This window comes from Trichosurus vulpecula, chromosome 2 (genome assembly GCF_011100635.1).
Source record: "Trichosurus vulpecula isolate mTriVul1 chromosome 2, mTriVul1.pri, whole genome shotgun sequence".
Taxonomy (NCBI): Eukaryota; Metazoa; Chordata; class Mammalia; order Diprotodontia; family Phalangeridae; genus Trichosurus; species Trichosurus vulpecula.
Genome location: NC_050574.1, coordinates 29,371,180 through 29,393,567, shown reverse-complemented (window position 1 = coordinate 29,393,567; position 22,388 = coordinate 29,371,180). Strand labels below are relative to the sequence as shown.

At 43.4% G+C, this 22,388-nt stretch overlaps 3 protein-coding genes across 3 annotated transcripts; all 3 read left to right on the top strand.

The window, feature by feature from the left end:
* Window positions 1-8,641: 8,641 nt before the first annotated feature.
* Window positions 8,642-10,113, top strand: LOC118837880 (actin-85C-like). Its single transcript, XM_036745017.1, has one exon. The coding sequence runs from the start codon at window positions 8,794-8,796 to the stop codon at window positions 9,925-9,927; it is 1,134 nt and encodes a 377-aa protein (XP_036600912.1). The 5' UTR covers window positions 8,642-8,793; the 3' UTR covers window positions 9,928-10,113.
* Window positions 10,114-11,278: 1,165 nt separating this feature from the next.
* LOC118835397 (actin-related protein T2-like) lies at window positions 11,279-12,700 on the top strand. The gene has a single exon (XM_036742589.1). The coding sequence runs from the start codon at window positions 11,495-11,497 to the stop codon at window positions 12,626-12,628; it is 1,134 nt and encodes a 377-aa protein (XP_036598484.1). The 5' UTR covers window positions 11,279-11,494; the 3' UTR covers window positions 12,629-12,700.
* A 6,096-nt stretch (window positions 12,701-18,796) lies between these two features.
* On the top strand, window positions 18,797-20,083 carry LOC118837388 (actin, clone 302-like). Its single transcript, XM_036744242.1, has one exon. The coding sequence runs from the start codon at window positions 18,887-18,889 to the stop codon at window positions 20,021-20,023; it is 1,137 nt and encodes a 378-aa protein (XP_036600137.1). The 5' UTR covers window positions 18,797-18,886; the 3' UTR covers window positions 20,024-20,083.
* Window positions 20,084-22,388: the final 2,305 nt, after the last annotated feature.

Genomic DNA, 22,388 nt, shown 5'->3' with positions numbered 1-22,388 from the left:
GGTGATCTTCAGAATCTTCCTAAGACAATTCAAATGGAAGAGATTCAGTTTCCTGGCATGGCACTGGTAGACTGTCCAGGTTTCACAGGCATACACAAATGAGGTCAGCACCACAGCTCTGTAGACCTTCAGTCTGGTGGTCAGTCGAATACCTCTTCTCATACTTTCCTTTGGTGCCTCCCAAACACTGAGCTAGCTCTGGCATTGTGGAAGTCAACCTCATTATCAATGTACACTTCCCTGGAAAGTGAACCACCAACATAAGTGAACTTACCGAAAGCATTCAAAACTTCCCCATTTGCTGTAACCAATGGTTCCACATATGGATGGTGTGGTGGTGGCTGATGGAGAACCTGTGTTTTCTTGGTGTTGTTTGGCCACACTTAGCACAAGCAGCAGAGAAATGATCCATACTTTGTTGCATCTCAGCTTCAGAGGCTGAATTGAGAAGGACAGACAGACAGACGGACAGACAGATAGATAGGTAGATAGATAGATAGATAGATAGATAGATAGATAGATAGATAGATAGATAGATAGACAGATTGTTGTTGTTTGTCCTTCTTTATTAAAGAGGACCATGACATCACGAAGATGTTATGACTTGCAAGTGAATTGGATTTAAGTGAGGCAGGGCTGTACAAAGTCACCAGCCTCACTTTCCCCTCTAGAGCCATCTGGGTCCAGTGACAACAGGTGGAAATTAGTAGAGAGAGATCATAATAATACCTAATATTTATATGGGTCTTATTATGTTCCAGTGCTAATCACTGTGCTAATCACTTTACAAATATCATTTCATTTGATCCTCACATCAACCCTAGAAGGTAGGTGGTATTATTATCTTTATTTTACAGTTAGGGAAACTGAGGCAGGGTTTTTTTTTGTTTATTTGTTTTTAATCAACTTGCCCAGGGATCACACAGCTGGTAGGTATCTGAGGCTGGATTTTAACTCAGGTCTTCCTGGCTCCAGTCCTGACATTCTAAACATTCTATCTAGATGCAAAGAAAGGCTCTCTATATACCACAATATTTATGGTAGTTGTTTCTGTGGTAGCAAAAAGAAAATATAATAGATGTCCATGAATTGATGAATAGCCAAGCAAATTGTGGAACACATGAATTTAATAATTCTTTATTAATCACTAATACATTAATATTGATAGTTTATTATCTAATTCTTCATTTATTAATATTAATAAATGAATCAACTATACTAATTAAATAATAAATTAATATTAAAAATTAAATATTGAATGTAATAAGAGCTGGGATCAACTTATTGTCTCATGGAACATCTAATTCTTAAAATTTTCCATGTGAGCATTTTAACACTTCTGAAATCAGCAAACACTACAAATCTGGGTCTGATTTATTATTTGTTTGATTGTCTAGACTTAAGTGACAGAAAATGTTACAAAATAAGCAAAAATTAAACTTAAAAGTGTGTCATGATAGGTTTATTTTTCCCCCAAAAAAGACAGTTGTTCAACACTGACCAGAACACCTCTGAAAGGAATGGACCATGATGATGGAGCAAGAAATGACAGAAATGATGAATACTGGGAAGCACAGAAAGATTTCCATGATTGGATGCAGAGTGAAGGAAAACAGAACCAAGGAAATAATATATACATACATACATACATACATACATACATACATACATACATACATATATATATATATATATATTCCATTTACAACAAATCAGAAGAGAATATTGCAAAATTACAAAACTCAAAGGAAGAGATAAAAGATGACACCCCTCCCTGTCCCCTCAACCTCTTCCCTCTACCAGTGTGTGTGTACATGTGCAAGTCCACATGTGTGCGCACGCACACACACACACACACACACACACATCTCTGCAGTCATGGGAGGTCCCTGGGAATGGAACATTAAATATATTTTCAATTTTTTTCAATATTTTGAACAGTTACATGGATTTTCCCCCTTTTGTTCTTCTTATATGTGATGGCTCTCTGGAAAGAGAAGGGGAAGGAATACTGGTAACATAAAAATAGCAATAGGTTTTTATAATGCCAGCTATTACTGCTAGGTTATAGAGAAAACAAAGATGCATAAATAAGTACATATATACATATATATATATATATACATATATATATATAAAATGGTGAAGACATATAGATAGGCTATATTATATAGTAGATATAGTGCTCCATTTGGAGTCAGAAAGATATGAATTAAAGCTTTCATTTGACATATACAAGCTATGAGATCACAGTCAAAGTCATATCCACAGGGCTTAAATTTCCCGGTGTGTAAAATATGGATGATAGAATCATAGCTTTAGAGCAACAGTTCTTAGACCTGGGATCCATGAACTTGAAAGACAGAAAAAAGAGATAGAGAAAGAGAGGTAGAGCTAGGGATAGAGATCGAGAACAAGATAAAGGTAATGATAAAGATAGTGATAACTGCACTCCAATATAATTGGTTTTATTGATGTTCCTATATAATTTATTTTATACATTTGTAAATGTAATTCTGAGAAGGGGTCCATAAGCTTCGCCAGACTGGCCAAGGTATCCAGGGCCCAGAAAGAGTGATAAGAACCCTTGATCTAATGGAATGCCTCCCTGAAGGCAGGAGAGATAGATAGATAGATAGATGGATGGATGGGTAGATAAATACATAGATAGATACATAGATAGATAGATAGATAGATAGATAGATAGAGAGATAGATAGATAGATGATGGATAGATAGATAAATAGATGGATGGATGGATAGCTAGATGATAGATAGATGGATAGATGGATAGATAGATAAATAGATGGATGGATGGATAGATTCATAGATACATAGATGCATAGATGATAGATGGATAGCTAGATAATAGATAGATAGATAGATAGATAGATAGATAGATAGATAGATAGATAGATGGACAAAGACAAATTTCTATATTACAAATTCAAATATCAAAATACACTGGAGAATCCAACAAACACATTTTACTGGAACTTTGAGGCAGTAAGGTGATACAATGAACAGAGTGCCCTGCCTGGAGTCAGGAAGATCTGTGTTCAAATGTGACCTCACTTACTGGGCAAGTCATTTCACCTCTTCCTGCCTCAGTTTCCTCATCTGTAAAAATAGAGATAATAGTGGCATGTTCCTCCCAGGGTTGTTGTGTGGATGAAATGAGATGATATTGGTTTAAAAATACTTTAAAGGCCTTAAATTCTATAGAAAAGCAAGTTATTGTTAATTATTACTATTACTGCCTCATTGCAAACAGCACTATTACCCATAACCCACCCCCCAGATGTGACACTGACCCTAAGAGTTTTCAGAACACCATTTAAATAGATGTTACCGTGTCAAGTATTCATTATCTCTAAACTGCAATTTGGAATGAAAAGCTTTTAAAACTTAAACCTCAGTTTTTGTTGTTGCTCCGTCCTTTTCAGCCATGCCCAACTCTTCATGACCCCATTTCGGGTTTTCTTGGCACAGACACTGGAGTGGTTTGCTATTTCCTTCTCCTGCTCGTTTCCTAGATGAGGAAACTGAAGCAAACAGGGTTAAGTGACTTGCCCAGGGTCATACAGCTAGTAAGCGTCTATGGCTGGATTTGAACTCAGGAAGATGTGTCTTCCTGATCCCAAGCCCAGCGCTCTATGCACTATGGCACTACCTAGCTGCCCCGAATTTCAGTAGAAGATTTGAAAACCATCTCTGTTGTCCCTCTCCTACTGGAGCTGTCCCAAGGAAAGTTCCAGTGAATCTAATGAAAAAGGGGGGAGGAAGGAGGAAACTATGCTAAGCATTTTACAAATAGTATCCCATTTGATCTTCACAACAACCCTGGGAGGTAGGAGCTATAACTATTCCCATTTCACAGTTGGGGAAACTGAGGCAGGGAGCAGTTAAATGATTTACTCAGAGCTACACTTCTAGTAAGTGCCTGAGGTCACCAGTGTTTTAGCCACTGTACCAAATAGCTGCCTCACAGTTCTGGTAAAACATACTTGTTGAATCCAAATCACTCCATTTCTTATTGACCGGCCAACAATAGATCCCAGGCCAAGCCTACCTTGGTCATTGTTTGGGTCCTGATTGCCTTAGAGTGAATGTAAACGGCAATTATTTCTGTTTGGGGCAGAAATCCTGAAGATCTTTCCCTCTCAGATTGATATTTTTTACTACATAAGAGGCCACTCTTTGCCTCATTTCTTACCTAGCTTCAATCACTGAATAAGCATTGCCTCAGTCAAACTGAGACATGTTAAGAAACTTACAACAAGGCCAAGGATCCCTGCTGCATCCAGGGCCACCTCCAGTCATCCTGATGAGTATCTGCCCACTGGACAGATGGCTCTGGAAGAGAAAGTGAGGTTGCTGACTTTGCCCAGCCCTCCCTCATTTAAATCCAATTCACTCGCATGTCATGGCATCACCTCCCTGTGGTCATGGTCCTCTTTGAGAATGAAGGACAAACAACACAGCAACTTGTTGAATTCTCAAGTATATTTTGGAGTTGGAATTATACAGCCTTTTGTTAGTTTATCTGAATTGTGTGAAGCCAAATTTGAACTCAGGCCTTCCTCACTCCAGGCCCAGTTTTCTGTCTACTTCACCATCTAGCTAGCTGCCTCTAACATTGTAATGATCTTATGAAATTACAAAAGGAAAAAAATGTATCTACCTGGGCAACAATCTGTAGCATATTAAATATAAGAGAATAATAATAGGTGGATAGCAACTTGTCCTCAGACCATTTCTATTTCAATTCTACCAAAAATGAGACAACAGTAATTATTGTTTCCTTACACATGTACACCACCCCTTCACAGCTTACAAAGCCCTTGGCATCCTTTATCTCATATGTTAGATGGCACGGTGGATAGAGCACCAGCCTTGGAAATAGGAAGATTCATCTTCCTGTGTTCAAATCCAGCCTCAGATGCTCACTAGCTGTGGGACCCTGGGCAAGTCACTTAATCCTATTTGCCTCAGTTTCTTCATCTGTAAAATGAGCTAAAGAAGGAAATGGTAAAGCATTCCAGTATCTCTGCCAAGAAAATCCCCCAAAGGGTTTACGAAGAGTCAGACATGACTGAAACAACTCAGCAGCAAAAAAATCTCATTGGAGCCTTGCAAAGCCCTATGATGGTGGTTAGGGGCAGGAAAGATTCTCTCTGTCTTACAGATAAGGAAAACTGAGGGTTAAAAGAGTGAATATGAATTGTCTAGAATCCTACAGGTAGTTAGTGCAATAGGGTTAAATGACCTCAAGCTCCCTTCCTTCCTCCCTCTCTCCCTCCCTTTGTTCCTTCTATCTTTCCTTCTTTCCTTCCTTCCTTCCTTCCCCCTCCCTCTATCCTTTCCTCCTTCCCTCCCTCACTCCATTCCTTCTTTCCTTCCTTCCTTCCTCCCTCCATTCCTTCCTTCTTTTTTTCCTTCCTTCCTTCCTTCCTCCTTCCTTCCTTCTTTCATTTGATATGCACTCATCAGATATTTACTATCCAAGCATTGTAGTAGGTTCTGAGGATACAAAGTCCAAGAAAAAAGAAGTCTTATCCTTGCCCACAAGGACAAGCTTATTTTTTTTTAGGGAGAAGGATGAAAGAGAAAAACATGTGCATATTAAATAAATGAGGATATGCATGAAGAACTTTTGAGGCATGGAGATGAGATACTAACAACAAGAAGGGGGAGGGATAAGGAGAGGCCTTGTACGGAAGGGGACCTGATTCGTCCCAAATGCCACAGCTACTAAACATAGGAAGTTTCCCTCTGCCAGCCCTGTGTCCACAGGGGAGGACTAGGTTACCCCCAAGGGTCCACTGAGGCAGATTCATTTCCCTTTTGCAAGTTGCTCCAGTGGAATTCACCATCAGGATGTCAGTAAGAAGACCCACAGCCCCTCACCCCCTGCTCCCCCTAGAAAGCAAAGTTAGGAAACCACTGACTCCTTTTTTTCCTCCCAAGCCCCAGGTGCAGCCCTTATCCAACAGGGTTACCCCCGTTCCTCATGGTTGTTGTCATTGTTCAGGGCCCAACCTGTAGCAAGGTCTGGTTGCCAGATGTGTAAGCCCCTTACTAATGAGCCTCTCTCACTGGACTCTAATTGGCAAATGCCCTCAACTCTGGTGACTAGGGCTTGGGGGGTGGGGCAGGGAGGGCAAGATGGAACATGAACCCCCCTCCTCCTTCTAAAGTTCAGGCAGGAGCCATGTGCCTTCAGAGGCAAACTTCATTCTATTCTGGGTACTTGAGTGAAGAATTCCTAAACCATTCCAACACTGACCAAGCCCCTAGCAAGGATGACCCTGTATCTTGTGCCAAGGAGGATGGGGGGCAGAGACAGGGGTCTGCAGAGCATGTGGCAAAATAGGAAGCCAGGAGCAAGACGGTGGGCCGCTGCAGCTTTTCTACAATTACAACTGTATGGGGAACTTTTCTTTATAATACAAAAATGATTACTATTCAAAATAATCACTATAATAAGGATTATGCTGAGAAGGAGAAAGATGGGGTTGGAGAGAGTTGGCCTATAAAGTTATTCAAGCAATTTATGCGTGAGGACCAGCGCAGGGGGGCGGACTCAGGCACAGGCTAACTACTGTTTTATAATTGGAGCCGGGAGAGGGAAAATGTCCTTGTTTTAATAACAAACATAATGTGCGAGATGCATACTCCTCAGTAAGCTCCAAGCAAGGCCTGCTGAACTAAATGGTGTTTCTGTTGCCATGAATATAACATCCCAGTTGAATGATGAGGACACCTGTTGACATTAATACCAAATTATGCAAGGAAATATGTGAGCCACTCCCAGAAACATATATATCTATATACACATGTACATATATATATATAAATATTAAGAGGATTAGAGGAATTACTTTAAAAAAAAGTTATTTCCATGTTTAATGCTTACCTGTGGTTAACTATAGAAGAGAGCTTGAAGTGAGGCAAGTAGGGAGAATGATTATCGGGGCCCTGGTAGAAACTGAGTGAAATATCTATCCTGAGGAGAAATATCCTAGAATACAGAGGAAAGCAGACTAAAATTAATTCATTCATTCAAAAATTAATAATAATAATAATAGATATAGATATAGGGGCTTGACCTGTGATTTTATTGGCATATGGAGGTGAAGAACGTCCTTCTACAGCCAATGCAGGTTGGCATTTTCTCTCCAATGTGCAGCATGGGTTAAATCAGTAACATAGGAGAGATTTCCACCTGGGGCTTAGACCAGATAATAGCCGAGGTCCCTTCTGGCTCTAAAATGATGTGGGATTCTAGGGTTTATATTTCTTCTCACTTCCCTCCCCTCCTTCCTTTAGACCTGCTTCAATTTGATTGTGTCTGAGGAATCTTAGGGCCCACTAAGCCAAGACCCTCATTTTGAGGGAAACTGAAGCATGGTTTAAATGACTTGCCAGGGCAACATAACTAATAAATATCTGAGGTAAGATATGAACACAGATTTAATCTGACTTCAAGAATAGTGTTCTGTGCACTTCACCATGGGATATGGATGGATAGATGGATGGATGGATAATCATTTGTGTATGCATATGTGTGTGTGTGTGAGTGTGCGTGTGTAAGAGAGACAGACAGATGGACCCGACAAAGAAAGGTAGAAACAGAGTTAGATATAGAGAGACAGAGAGGGTAAAAAGGAGGAGGAGGAGGAGGAGGAGGAAGGGAAGGAGGAGGAAGAGAAGGAGGAGAAGGAGAAGGAGAAGAATTGAGATACCAAGACAAGAATGAAATAGACCCTGTCCTTAAGGAGTTTATGTAGATAGATAGATGGAGAAAGATAGAGCAAAATAAAAGAAAAGAACAAAAAAAATAGACAATGAAAGAAAATAAAAAGAAAGGAGAGAAAAATAAAGAGAAAGAGGAGATAAAAGACAAAAGAGAAAAAGAAACAAAGAGAAAAGAAAGAAAAAATAAACAGGAAGAAAGAAAAAATAAAGAGGGAGGGAAGAAAAGGAAGGAAGGAAGGAAGGAAGACAGAAAGAAAGACAGAAAGACAGAAGGAAGGAAGAAAGAAAGAAAGAAAGAAAGAAAGAAAGAAAGAAAGAAAGAAAGAAAGAAAGAAAGAAAGAAAGAAAGTTCCTAAGTAATTGACAAAACTACCACAAATATTAAATCAACCATTGTGGGGACAGCAGCCACACACATAAACTCTCCTTCTCTTTCTCTCTTTCTCACTCTCACATATACACACACACATAAACACAAACACATAAGCTCGCTTTCTCTCTCTCACACACACTCTCTGTCTCACTCATACAGACATACATACTCTCTCTCATGCACACACGCACACAAACACAAGCACATACGCTCCCTTTCTTTCTCACACACACTCTCTCTGTCTCATACACACATATACCTACTCTCTCTCTCACACACACACACACACACACCCACACCCACACCCACACCCACACCCACACCCACACCCACACACACCCCTACATAGCCAGCTTCACTGGATCCCTGTATTTGACAGAGAGCTCAAATCTGACCAGGGCTGTCTCTTACCTCCCTGTTACCCAAAGCTTTGTTACTTCATCACCCATTGTTGAGTCCTGGGGGACAGAAATCTGAGAAAGCAGAAAGAGAAAGTTCCCCAGGAAACAGTCTAGGCTTGGGGCAACAATGTAGCAGACTCCACCTAAGTCCCTTTGGCCCTGTGTGATGTAAACAGTCTAGAACTTCAAGCCTCCTAAGCTTCCAGCCAGTTTATTTTCAACCAAAGCCATCTCACCTGGGAGCAAACCCTCCCTGACCATGCTTGACCCCAAAGTCCTCGAAGTCCCCGCTGTGATATTTGATAATGGCTCTGGACTGTGCAAGGCGGGCATTGCTGGGGATAATGTCCCCCGGTCAGTCATCACCGCCATCGTCGGCCGCTCCAAAGCCAAAGCCACTATGTTGGGAGCTGGACAGAAGGAGTATTATGTCGGAGAAGAGGCGCAGTCCAAGCGAGGGGTGCTGTCCCTGAACTATCCCATCGATCATGGCATCGTGACTTCCTGGGATGACATGGAACATATCTGGAGGCACGTCTATGAGTGTGAGCTGAGAATCCAGGCCAATGAGCACCCGGTTCTGCTGACAGAGGCTCCACTCAACCCTCTGCAGAACAGAGAAAAGATGACAGAGATTATGTTTGAAAGCTTTAAGGTGCCCGCCATGTACGTGGCTGTCCAAGCCACACTGGCCCTCTACGCCTCGGCCCGGACCACAGGAATAGTCATGGACAGTGGAGATGGGGTCACCCACACCGTACCCATCTACGAGGGTTACTGCTTGCCCCACGCGGTTTCCCGACTCGATGTTGCAGGCCGGGATATCACCGAGTACCTCATGAGACTTCTGTTGGAAAGCGGACATTCCTTTGTGAGCACTGCCGAGAGAGAGATAGTGAAAGACATTAAGGAGAGACTGTGCTATGTGACCTTTGACCCCATTCAGGCCATGAAAATTAAGTCAGAAGAAATCCTCAAAGAGTATAAGTTGCCGGATGGGAATATTATCAAGATCGGCAACCAGCTCTTCCGAGCCCCTGAGACCCTGTTTATGCCATCAAACATTGGCATTGAAGCCCCTGGGGTCCACAAGATGCTCTTTAACAGTATTCGAAAATGTGACATTGACGTTCGGAAAAACCTTTATAGCAATATCTTACTTTCTGGAGGTTCCACACTCTTCCACGGTCTGGATGAGCGGATTCTGAAAGAGATCCAGCTCCAGGCTCCTGGGGGAATCTCAGTCAGAATCATTGCCCCGCCAGAACGGAAGTATTGTGTGTGGATCGGAGCTTCCATCCTTACCTCCCTCACATCTTTCAAACATATGTGGATCACTACTTCGGATTACAAGGAGTTTGGCCCCACCATGGTTCACCGAAAATGTTTCTAATAAGAGTGAGAGACTCCTCCCCACCCCTACCCTCCCCACACACATACGAGTGGAGTCTCAAGAGATCAGAGGGGTCTGTGTCAGGAAGTTGCGGACCAGTGAACTACCTGCATGCCGCCCGTCGCCGTTGGTGTTTGAAGTAGCTGGACAAAGTTTAAAGAAAAATAAAGATTTGAAACCAACCAGAACCCAACCATGCCTTTCATTCAGGCTTCCTTAGGATTTAAGTAGATGAATGAGGAGGGTGGGGCACTGTGGGTACAGTACCTGGAGTCAGGAGATATGGGTTCAGATCCTGACTCTCGAAATCTCTGTATTGTGTGACATTAGGCAAGTTAAATTTAACCTTGCTGAGGTTCAGTTTACTTGTCTGTCAAATGGGGATGGCCATGTTCACACTAGGGAACTCACAGGGTTGTTTTGAGGAAGAGCAGCTAGGTGGCACAGTGGATGGAGCCCTGGGTCTGGACTCAGGAAAACTCCTCTTCCTGAGTTCAACTCTGGTCTCAGGCACTTCCTGGTTGGGTGACCCTGGGCAAGTCAATTCACCCTGTTTGCCTCAGTTTCTTCATCTGTCAAATGAGCTGGAGAAGGAAACGGCCAGTATCTTTGCCAAGAAAACCCCAAATGGGGTCACAGTCGGACACTACTGAAAAATGACTGAATGACAGTAACAATATAAGCATCTTTACCTCAGGCTCAGAGAGGTTGACCATGGCCACAGAGTCAGGAAGTGTCAGAGTCAGGGCTTGAACCCATGTCCCCAGACCATTTTTTTTCTTTTATGTTTTCCAATATCCTTTGGCAAAAGAATGTGCAATTTGGGTGCTCAGAATGGACATATGAGTCCTAAGAGGGTTCCTCCCTTAGAAGTCTTCAAGCAGATTGGAGGCCACTGAATGAATATGTTACATTAAGAATTTCTTTAGAGAATCAGTAAGACTAAATGGTCTCTGAGGTTCCTTCTAACACAAAAAAAAAAGATGTGATTTTTCTGGTATACTTGCCCTTTATTATGTCTTATCTTTTCATGTCTATACATATCATGATAGTAGGGTCCTTGAGGACAGGGGCTTTTACACAAACTTCCTGGCTGACTTGTGGATCGGGTTGTTTGGAGGACCTGCCCACCTTTCCTCAGCTCAATGCCATTCTCTGAGATACTTTCATACCAAACCGGGAGATGTGGTCCGTTGAGCATCACTGATCTGAATCTGACTCCTCTCTGGCAATAGGCTGGGGAAGGGGCAGGGGGAGGAAAGCCTCCCAGGAAAATGGTTGCCTAGCCTTGATTGTTACATAGGGGAAGAATCAGCCTTGAAAAAGTCCAGCCCCCAAAATGACTAAAGGAAACTGGATCAACCTTTCAAAGATGAGTGCCCCTCCAGAGCTCTCTGAACTAGTCAACCTCTCTCTGCGCTAACACAGAGTGGACCCCAGAACTTTGGGTCTGCTAACATTCCAGGAGCTTCTCAGTTGTCATAAAGCAGTGGAAGGAGGGAACAAGAAGCCATTTTGATTTTGGCAAGTGGCATACAGGATAGGGTGAGCAGAGAATGAGCCAAGCATGTTTAACCCACATGTATTAGAGACTCCGGCTGTGATCTTTGACAATGGGTCAGGGCTGTGCAAAGCTGGTGTGTCAGGAGAGATAGGTCCTCGGCATGTCATTAGTACAGTCGTCGGACACCCCAGGTTCAAAATGGGTGGCACGGAGCAAAATCAGAAGCTGTATTACGTTGGGGAGGAGGCCTTATACAAGTCAGAGTCCTTATTTTTGCAGCATCCTATTGAGCGAGGCATCATCACATCTTGGGAAGACATGGAGAAGCTCTGGAGATACCTCTTTGACTGGGAACTTGGAATTAAGCCCTCTGAAAGACCGGTGCTCATGACAGAGCCGTCTCTGAACCCCAGGAACAACCGGGAGAAAACGGCAGAGATGATGTTTGAGAGTTTCAAAGTACCAGCTTTCTACCTATCTGACCAAGCAGTCTTGGCCCTCTATGCCTCCGCCTGCGTCACAGGACTAGTGGTGGACAGCGGCAACAGCGTCACCTGCACAGTCCCTGTGTTTGAGGGGTATTCCTTACCTCATGCAGTTTCCAAACTTTATGTAGGAGGGAAGGATATTACCGAGTATCTCCTTCGACTGCTTATAAACAGTGGACGATCCTTCCCTTGTGCACTAGACAAAGGACTGGTGGATGACATCAAGGAAAAACTATGCTATGTAGCCTTAGATCCGGAGAAGGAGCTGAGCAGGAGACCCGAGGAAGTCACGAGAGATTACAAACTTCCTGATGGGAATGTTGTCCACTTTGGAGACCAGTTGTTCCAGGGACCTGAAGTTCTCTTTACCCCAGAACAACTTGGCATACATCTCCCAGGGCTTTCCAAAATGGTTGTTAATAGTATCCTGAAATGTGATGCTGACATACAGAAGTCTCTCTTTGGGGATATTCTTCTCTCTGGTGGTTCTTCCTTGTTCCCGGGACTGGATGATCGACTGATGAAAGAAACAGAGCAGCAAGCCCCAAAGGGCATCCCTATCAAGATAACAGCTCCTCCTGATCGATGGTTCTCTACATGGATTGGAGCCTCCATTGTGACATCTCTGAGCAGCTTCAAGCAGATGTGGGTCACTGCCATGGATTACAGGGAATTTGGGACATCTGTGGTCCAAAGAAGATGCTTCTAAAAGTCTTTGATGAACCAACTTATCACTTCTTAGATGAAGCATGCAAAGGCTTATGTGACAAGGTATAAAATAAAATGTAAAAAAATGAATGAAAAGTGTTGTGGGGGAGCCTCCTTCTCTACTTCATGGTTTCAGCTCTTTTGTGATACACTAAATCTGGAGAAAGTCAGCCAGTGAACAAGCATTTATTAGATACCTAATGTATGCCAGGAATCAAGACAAAACCTGGAGATACAAAGCAAAGCAAAAATAGCCCCTGCCCTCAAGGAAACCTCCATGAGGGGGAGGGGGAGAGACCTGGGTTCAAGTCCTGATTCTGCCACTTAACTCTGTGACCTTTGGCAAGGGTTACTAAAAGATTAGGTTCTGTGATATCCTCAAACTACCTATAAATTAGTGGGTAATTCTCAAGAAGTAACCTAAGACTCGGAAAGCTAACATAATTTTTCCAGGGTCATACAGACTAGTAAGAGTCAGAGCAAGGATTTGAATGGGTCTTTTGTCTCTGCTGAAAGATGATATTTTGGTTCTAGAAGGTAGAGGATCTGAATTCAGATCCACCTGGAACATATGTGTGACCCTGGATAAGTCAACTTCTCCATTCGGGGCATCAGTCTCTTCATTTGCAAAAATAAGAGGAAATGGACTCAGACCTTTAAAGGCCCTTTTGGCTTCTCTGATCCCATGATTTGCTTCATGAGTTAATAAACTTTTCAGGAGGAGGAAAATATTCCTCCAGCACAGGGTGGGAGGGGGAGCAAAAGAAGGAAAAGTTTTTTCTTCAAAGAATTCTACAATTTAATAAGTGATGCTTAAGATACAAAAAGTGAAGAGCAAGTCACTCATACAAGACTAAAGAGTATATGTGAAGGGTAGAGAGTAGTGAAAGGGTTGAACTGTGGAAAGATTGCCTGGAATGGACCAGGTCTGTGGAGGAGGGGAGAGGGAAGGAAGATAGGGAGTGTGGGGGAAGGGAATGGCAGGGACTTCACTTGATAGGCAGAGTCTTGTATGTGTGTCTGTGTGTGTATGTCTCAGACAGACAGACAGAGACTGACAGACAGAAGGGGGAGAGAGGGAAGAGAGAGAGAGAAAAGAAAGAAAGAAAAGAAAGAAAGGGAGGAGAGAGAGAAAGAAAGAGGAGGGAGAGAGGGAAAAAGAAAGAAAAAAGAAAGAAACAGAAGGAAGAAAGGAAGGAAGGAAGGAAGAAAGAAAGAAAGAAAGAAAGAAAGAAAGAAAGAAAGAAAGAAAGAAAGAAAGAAAGAAAGAAAGAAAGAAAGAAAGGAAGGAAGGAAGGAAGAAAGAAAGAAAGATGGGAAGGAAGGAAGAGAAGAATGGAAGAGAAGAATGGAAGAGAAGAATGGAAGAGAAAGAGTGGAGGAAAAGAAAAGAGAGGAGACAGGGAGAGAGAAAGGTGGGGTAAGAAGAGACAGAGAGAGAGAGAGAGAGAGAGAGAGAGAGAGAGAGAGAGAGAGAGAGAGAGAGGAGAAGGAGGAGGAGGAGGAGGAGAGATAAAGAAAGATAAAAGAGAGAACGAGCATGCTGTGTGTATTTTAATTTCATTCAAGAGGCACTTGCTGCTAATATTTCTCCAGCAATGTTTGCTTCGAGTTTCTCTGATTTCGGGGCTTCCTGTGCCCATGCTGCTCTCTTAAAACATTCCAATGTTGAAAAGCCATCCAGAGAAGCTCAGAAAAGACTTCTGAATGACTCTCAGCATGACCCAGAGCCAGTCCCTCCTGGGTGACTTACCTCTGCCCGCAGTCCTCTAGCTGGTACCTGAAGGAAGCTGGAGGGAAAGGGGATAGGGAGAGTGGTATCTGGGAAGGAGAAGTGTGGAATGGCTTTAAAATCTCCATGTGAGCATCCTTTCAGTCCCTACTTTAGCCTTGGGGGTTTGGAGGAAGGAGCTGGGGTGGGGAGGAGGCAGAGCTCCTTAAAGGAGGGGAAAGAAGCACGAGCACTTCTGAGAATGAGAACAAGCCAGCAGGGGAGCAAATACTTATAAAGTACCTACTATGTGCCACGTCCAATGCTAAAGGCTTTATAAATGCTGGAGTAAAAAAAAAATCTGATTTTGAATCCCTGCTCTTCTATGTACTCCATGTGTGCGACCTTGGACAACTCACTGTAGCTCCTAGGACTTTGGTTTTCTCAAGGGTAACATAAAGAGATTGGACTATCTGTTTCCTAAGAACTCTTCCACAAAGGAGTCTGCTGAAGCTGCCTCCAACCAGCTGGGGACCCTACTGTCAAATTTTCAGTATGAAAATTTGCATCCCAGAAATCAGCAAACACTACAAAATCAGGACTTGACTCATTGTTTTATTGATTGTCTAGACTTTAAAAAGTAATAGAGAAAAATGTTAATAATGAACATTAAGCTTAAAAGTGTGCTGTGAGTACAAGGATCCAGCCCCTGCTAAGAGTCAGTTGTTAACCATTTTATAGCACATCCACCCCCACCTCTCTTTCTCTCCCTGTGTCCTCTCTCTCCTTTTCCTCTACTGTCCTTTCTCTTTCTTTCTCTTTCTTTCTTTCTCTTTCTTTTTACTTCTTTTCCTTTCTGTCTCTTTCTTTCTTCCTTCCTTTTTCTCTTTCTTTCTTTCTTTCTTTCTTTCTCTCCTCTCACCTTCCCTCTCCTCTCCCCTCCTCTCTCCCCTTCTCTTTCCTCCACTTCCTCCTTTCTCTCTCTCTTCCTTTCCTCCCTCTCTCTCCTTCTCTGCTCTCTAAATCACAGATTTTCAGAAGCATAAGGCAGCCTCTCAGGCCATCTAGTCAAGCAAGCATTTTCTTTATGATTCCCAACAAGAGGTCATCTAGACTGCTTAAAAACATCCATTGAAGAGCGATTCACTAACTTGCAAGGGTGTGTGTGTGTGTGTGTGTGTGTGTGTGTGTGTGTGTGTGTGTGTGTGGTGTGTGTGTGTGTGTGTGTATAATTATTCAATAAGAAAGTTTTCTTTACATCAAGCCTAAAGTTTCCTTTGGAGGACAGCTAGATGGTACTAGATAGAGCACCAGGCTTGGAATAAGGAAGCCTCATGTTCATAAGTTCAAATCCAGCCTCAGACACTTACTAGCTGTGTGATTCTGGGGAAGTCACTTAACCCTGTTTGCCTCAGTTTTCTCATCTATAAAATGAGCTGGAGAAAGAAATGGCAAACCACTTCAGTATCTTTGCCAAGAAAAGCCCAAAATGATGCCACAAAGCTTCAGAGAAGATAGTAAAACTGAATGAACAATAACAACTGATTCCTGTTAGCGACTTCCATTGCTTTCTGGGGCCAAATAGAATAAAGGTAATTTCTTTTCCATAAGACAGCTTTTTTAACACTTGAAGATGGATATCGTGTCTCCTTCCCTAAATCTTCTCTTCACTAGGCTTCAATCACTCCTCACCCAGTATGAACCCAAGGCTCTTAACCGACTTGTTTACCCCACTCTATTGTTCTCCAAATTAACAAATTAACAATGTCCTTCATAAAATACATCACCCCATGGTGGAACCTTCTAAGATTCCGGGTATGACCTGACTAGGGGAGAGTACAGAAGCACTGTCACCTCCCTGGGGATTCTGGATGCTGCCCTATTCAATGTCACCTAAAACTGCATTCCTTTACAAGGTTATCACAGTGTGCTATTTCCCCATGTTGAGGTTGTGGGTCCGCTAAATCCCTAAGATCTTTTCTTGTTATGAATAATGATCTAGCTTTTCCCAGTGCCCCTTAATCTTAATGCCTTTGCTTTGAGATTATCCCCAGTTTGTGCCACCTGTATATTATTGGTACGTACCTGTTCGCTTGCTGTCTCTCCCATTAAATTGTGAGGTTCTTGAGAGCAGGGAGTATTTTTGCCTTCATTTGCCCAGATTTTAGCACAGTGCCTAGTAAGTGCTTGCTAAGTACAAGCCCTATTGCCTTCGATTTACTTGTGAAGGTGATTTTTAAAGCATAAAAGTTTATATTTGTTGTAAAATTTCATTTAACAATATAGTTTAAATTTATTGTTAAATTTCATCTTATTAGATGCAGGTCAGCAGCCTAGCCTGTTAAGATCTGTTAAGGGTCTGACTCTATTTCTCAGGGCACTAGCCAAACCCCTCAACTTTGTGCCGTCTTCAGGTTTAATGAGGAAACAATCTATGCCTTTACCCAAGTCACCAATAATAGTTTTAATGACATCAGGGCCAAATCTCTGATCACAGGGGCATCCGGTTTTCCACAGGTACCAGAGAGCCCGTTTGGATGTCTTTCTTTTTCCTATTCATAAGTCCTCCATCACCCATTTTAGAAAAATGTTGATTCTTATTCATAAGGAATCCAACCTGATCCCCAACTCTTCTTTGCCCACCTCACATGCACAGAATAAAATTCTTCTTGGTGGGAAGACACACAAACATTTTGACGAAAGAGAAAGAAAAATACGCAATTCCTCTCTGTTCAATATCCTTTGAAGAGCGTGACAATGTTAGGATCCTGGAAGGATCTGTGACAAAGATGCAATCAATTCATTTAGATTTTACCCAATGTGTACCTTGCAGCTCTAGTAGCCCAGGACCTTCCCCTCCTCCATTCAGCTTCCATCGCCCAGACCTCACTAGACAGTGGGTGCTCCCTCATGGCTGAATACTGATACCCTCAATCTTTACCCCTGCCAGAAGTAACCCAGAGCCCCACATCTATTCTAAACCTCAAGACTATTATCCCCTTCCCAACAGTCATTGGTCAGTGTTGCTTGAAGGAGTAGGGAGTTACCAACTACAATTGTCCTAGTACTATGGTGGACCACTGGGCTTTACCATGGACCCTACCTTTGCACCCTAATGTTTGCCGAGCCTTGCCATCAACCCTGTGGCTATATTCTAAGGACTCCTTGGCTTTATCATCCACCTGACTTTAACTAAATCCTTCTACTTATGTTCTTTCCCCTCATTAGAATATAAGCTCCTTCAGAATAGGAAGGAGCTGCTTCACTTTTCTATTTCTGTCCCTATTACCTAGCATATAACAAGCAATTCGTTGTTATTGTGTAGTTATTTGGTCCTGTTAGACTCTACGTGACCCCATTTTGGGGTTCTCTTGGCCAATCTACTGGAGTAGGTTTGTCATTTCCTTCTCCAGCTCATTTTGCTGCTGAGGAAACTGAGGCAAATTGGCTTGCCCAGGGTCACACAGCTAGAAAGTGCCTGAGGCCATATTTGAACCGAGGTCCTCCTAACTCTGGGCCTGGTGCTTTAGCTGCCAAGTAAGCACAAATGCATTATTATTGCTTTCTGCTCCATTTCATTGAAATGTAGAATTAAAATGAAAAGAACCATGTATTTAAAGTCAGAAGAGCTAAATTCGAATCCCAGCCCCGCTCCCTGCCATCTGTGTGACCTTCAAAAAGTCTATTTACCTACTCTGCACCCCGTTTTCCTTATCTATGAAACAATGGAGTTGCATTAGATGACCCCTGAGGTCCGTTTCCCCTCTAAGCCTAGGACCCCACTGATGACTTCCACAAAATAGAATAGACTGGTTCTAAGACTTAGTAAATAGGTCCTAAGAAGTTGCCTGAGTCAGGGAGATTCGACAATTCACCCACTGTCATGCCACTATTAATAATAACATTAACAATGATAACAATATTTATATACTGCTTGCTATGTTCCAGGCACTATGCTAAACACTTTACAATAATTATCTCATTAGATCCTCATTGCAACCCTAGAAGGTAGATGCTACTATATTTCCCATTTTACAGATGAGAAAACTGAAGCAAACAGAGGTTAAATGACTTGCCCAGAGTCACACAACTTGTAAGCATATGAGGCTGGATTTCAGCTTAGATCTTCCTGACTCCAGACTGGAGGCTCTACAGTAGTCAGAGATGGGATTTGGACCTAGATATGCCTGACTCCAGTACTCTATCCAGTACTCTATCCACCGAACCCCACTGCCACTCCTGGGGATACACATAGTCCTAAAAATGAAGGTTGAGGGGAAAGGTAGGAAAAATTTCAAAGGAAGAATTGTAGGGGATGGAAGTACCCCCTCCAACTGGAAACCACCAGCCCAGTATCTTTAGGGAGTCCAAAGAAAGAATAGCCCTTCAGCTTATGTGACCAAGGATATGCTCCACCCTCCAAAACAAGTGGCTCCTGGAATGTCTGCTTTTGTGAAGATGAGATTCTAGAATGCCAAGAACTAGGCATTCCATTCCACTTCCTCATCACACATTCATGGCTCTCCAGCTTCCCATCCAGTGGGGATTATGGTCTCTGAAATAGCTAAGATTCCATCAGCCATCCTCGACAATGGATCAGGGCTGTGTAAAGTAGGCATATCAGGGGAGCAGACTCCCCGATTCATTCAGGCTACAGTCCTAGGCTATCCCCAAAGTATCATCCCCGTGAAAGAAACAGAGAAGAAGGCATGTTACGTTGGACAAGAAGCCCAGGATAAGAGAAGCATTCTTACATTGAGATATCCAATGCAACATGGCATTGTCACCTCCTGGGATGATATGGAAAAGATCTGGAAGCATCTGTACAAACATGGTCTCAGAGAGCCCCCTGAGCAGAGACCAGTGCTCCTAACTGAAGCACCTCTGAATCCTCCAGAGAACAGAGCCAAAATGGTGGAGATTTTCTTCGAGACATTCCAAGTGCCAGCCCTGTATGTGGCCCTCCAAGGTCTCATGGCACTGTATGCCACGGGGAAAAACACGGGCATTGTTCTGGATTGTGGGGATGGAGTAACTGGAGTCATCCCTATCTATGAGGACCACTGCCTATTCCAAAGCATATCCAGGTCTGATTTTTCGGGGAAGGATGTCACCAACTACCTGGCTAGGCTACTCTTGGAGAGGGGTATTCACCTGGTGAACACGGGTGACAAAGACATTGTAAGTGACATCAAAGAGAGGCTGTGCTACGTCATACCTGACCCCCAGGAGAGGAAGAAAGAGACACCCATAGACTGCTCCATGTATAATTACATCCTTCCTGATGGTCATTCCATGCAAATTGGGGATGAGCTGTTCCAAGTACCTGAGTCTCTCTTTCAGCCCTCAAAGGCAGGTTCCTCAGCTCCTGGAATTCACAAATTAGTCCTCAAAAGTGTAATGAAAAGCAGCCACCACTTCCAGAAGGACCTTCTGAAGAATCTGATCCTGTCTGGCGGTTCTACCCTGTGCCCAGGGCTGAAGAGGAGGCTCTGGAGGGAGCTGGAGTCCTACCTGAAAGGATCCCTGAGGGTCAACATCACAGCCCCTAGCGACCGCCTCTTGTCTGTTTGGACCGGCGCTTCTGTCATCACGAGCCTGTCAACCTTTGAGCAGATGTGGGTCTCCAGAGCAGCCTACCATGAGATTGGCCCCACTGTAATTCAGAAGAAATGCTTCTGGTGAGGCCAGCATCCCTGGCCCTCAGTCAACATCCAGAGTATAAGAAAATACACACATCTCCAACCAAACAGCTGCAGTGTGTGGGTGATCTTGAGAATGCCTCTTTTAGATATGAGCTGGTTGGCATGATCCGAGGAACGGATCCTGAGGTTCTAAGTCTGACACTGAGATCTCCGTGAGTCCAGTGGCCAGGCAATTTTCCTGTTGGTTGTTGAGAGCCTCCTCACTTAAGGGAAGGGGCTTATTTGGGCTCTAGCCTATGACAACATATTTGCAAGAGACAGGCAGCACCCACTCTCATCTGAGACAAAGAGTCTTCCGAGTGCTGGCTTCCCTGCTTCCAGTCACCCAAAGTGCACCAAACTACTTGAGATCAGGGCTCAGGCCTTTTGTGACCCCACAGCATAGTATACAGGCAGCAAGCTCTCTCTCTCTCTCCCTCTCCCTCTCCCTCTCCTTCTCCCTCTCCCTTCCCCTCCCTCTCTCCCCCTCTGTCCCTCTCCCTCTCCCTCTCCCTCTCCCTTTCCCTCTCTCCCTCTCCCTCTCCTTCTCCTTCTCCCTCTCCTTCTCCCCCCCTCTCTCTCTGTCTTTCTGTCTCTCTCTTCCTCTCCCTTCCCCTCCCTCTCTCTTCCTCTCCGTCTCCCTCTCCCTCTCTCTCTCCCTCTCCTCTCCCCTCTCTCTCCCCCTCTCCCTCTTCCTCTCCCTCTCTTCCTCCCCACTCTGTATATATGCATGTATATGTATATATGTGTATGTATGTATATATGTATGTGTATATATATGATGGGTGAGTGACGAGTGGCCTGAATGACAGAAAGTGGCAGGACAGTCATTCTGTCTTTTTTTACTGTAGTTCTACCTTGTCTTAGTATGCCTGCGAGGCAGCAGGGCATATTGTTTAAAATTCTAACCTCATAAAGATCTGGGTTCAAGTCCTGTCTTTGTCCCATATTGGCCATGTGATCCTGGATGTATACTCCAGGAAACTCACAAACATTATTGATTGTGGAGAGGGTGCCAATCTATATTGGTAGAAGGACTTTCCTTGCCTTTCCCAGGGAAATCCCGGATCCAGTTCTGTTGCTGCCTCATAAGATGCAGTTAGAGCACCAGGCCTGGAGTCAGGAAAACCTGAATTCAATCCAGCCTCCGACACTTCCTAGCTGTGTGACCCTGACCAAGTCACTTCACTGCTACCTGCCTCAGTCTCCTTATCTGTATCATGGGGATAACAATAGCACCTCCCTTCCAGGGTGGTCGTGAGGATCAAATGAGATGATTGCAAAAAATGCATAAGCACAATGCCTGGCGCATAGTAGGCACTTTATAAATGTTAGCTATTATTATTGTTACAGGAAAGTCTGTGTATCCATTTAAGAAAATATATCAATAAATGTTTGCAAGACTTTATGGAGGACCTCCCATGTACTTGGCATGATACCAGACCCTGGAAATACAAAGATGGTACTATTAATAATAATAACTAACATTAATGTATCCCTTTAAGGGTTGCCAAGCGCTTTACAACCAGGGTGTCCCAAAAGTCTTAGTGCACCATCCCTGTCAGTGACTCCCTTGATCCGTGCATCCGCCCTATGAAGTCGGTGCAAATACTATCTCTGCTTTGAAAATGCAGAATTGATGCTCAGAGATATGAAGTGATTTGCCCAGGGAAATGCAGCTAGCAAGAGTTCAAGGAAGGATTCAAACCCAGATCTTCTGAACTCCTAGAGGTCTGTCCACTGAATTATCAAGAAGAATATTTTCTTTCCCCAAAGGATCATACATGATACTGGGAGGGTGCAGAACATGGAAACAGATAAGCATCTATGAGATAATTTGAGGAGGAAGGAAAAAGTATTGATAATGGGGGGAGGAGGGAGACCAGAATGGCTCTCCCATAGGAGATGGCATGAGCTGAGGCTTTAAGGCAGCTAGAGATTCTCAGAGGCAGAGGTGAGGGGCAAGGAAGGCCTGGAGGACAGACAATGTAAAGACCTGGAGGTGGGAGATCATAGGATCAGAGATGAAATTCAATGCTCAGGGTGCAGCAAGCGGGTCAATTCGGCTCAAATTCAGAATATGTGAGTGGGTAGCCTGAAAGCCAGCTTGAGAAGACCCTTGAATGCCAACCTGAGAAACCTGTATTTTATTTTAGAGGCCATAGGGAGCCATTGAAAGCTTTTGAGCAGCAGTCACATGGCTACATGTGGGCTCTGGTAATCTTATCTTGGAAGTTATATAGAAGTTAGATTGAATAAGGGAGAGTCTGGAAGCCCAGAGTCCAACTGGAAGACTCTAGAAACTGTCCAGGTGAGAAATAATAAAGGCTCAAATTGAAATGGCAGCCTTTTAAGTGGAAAGAAAG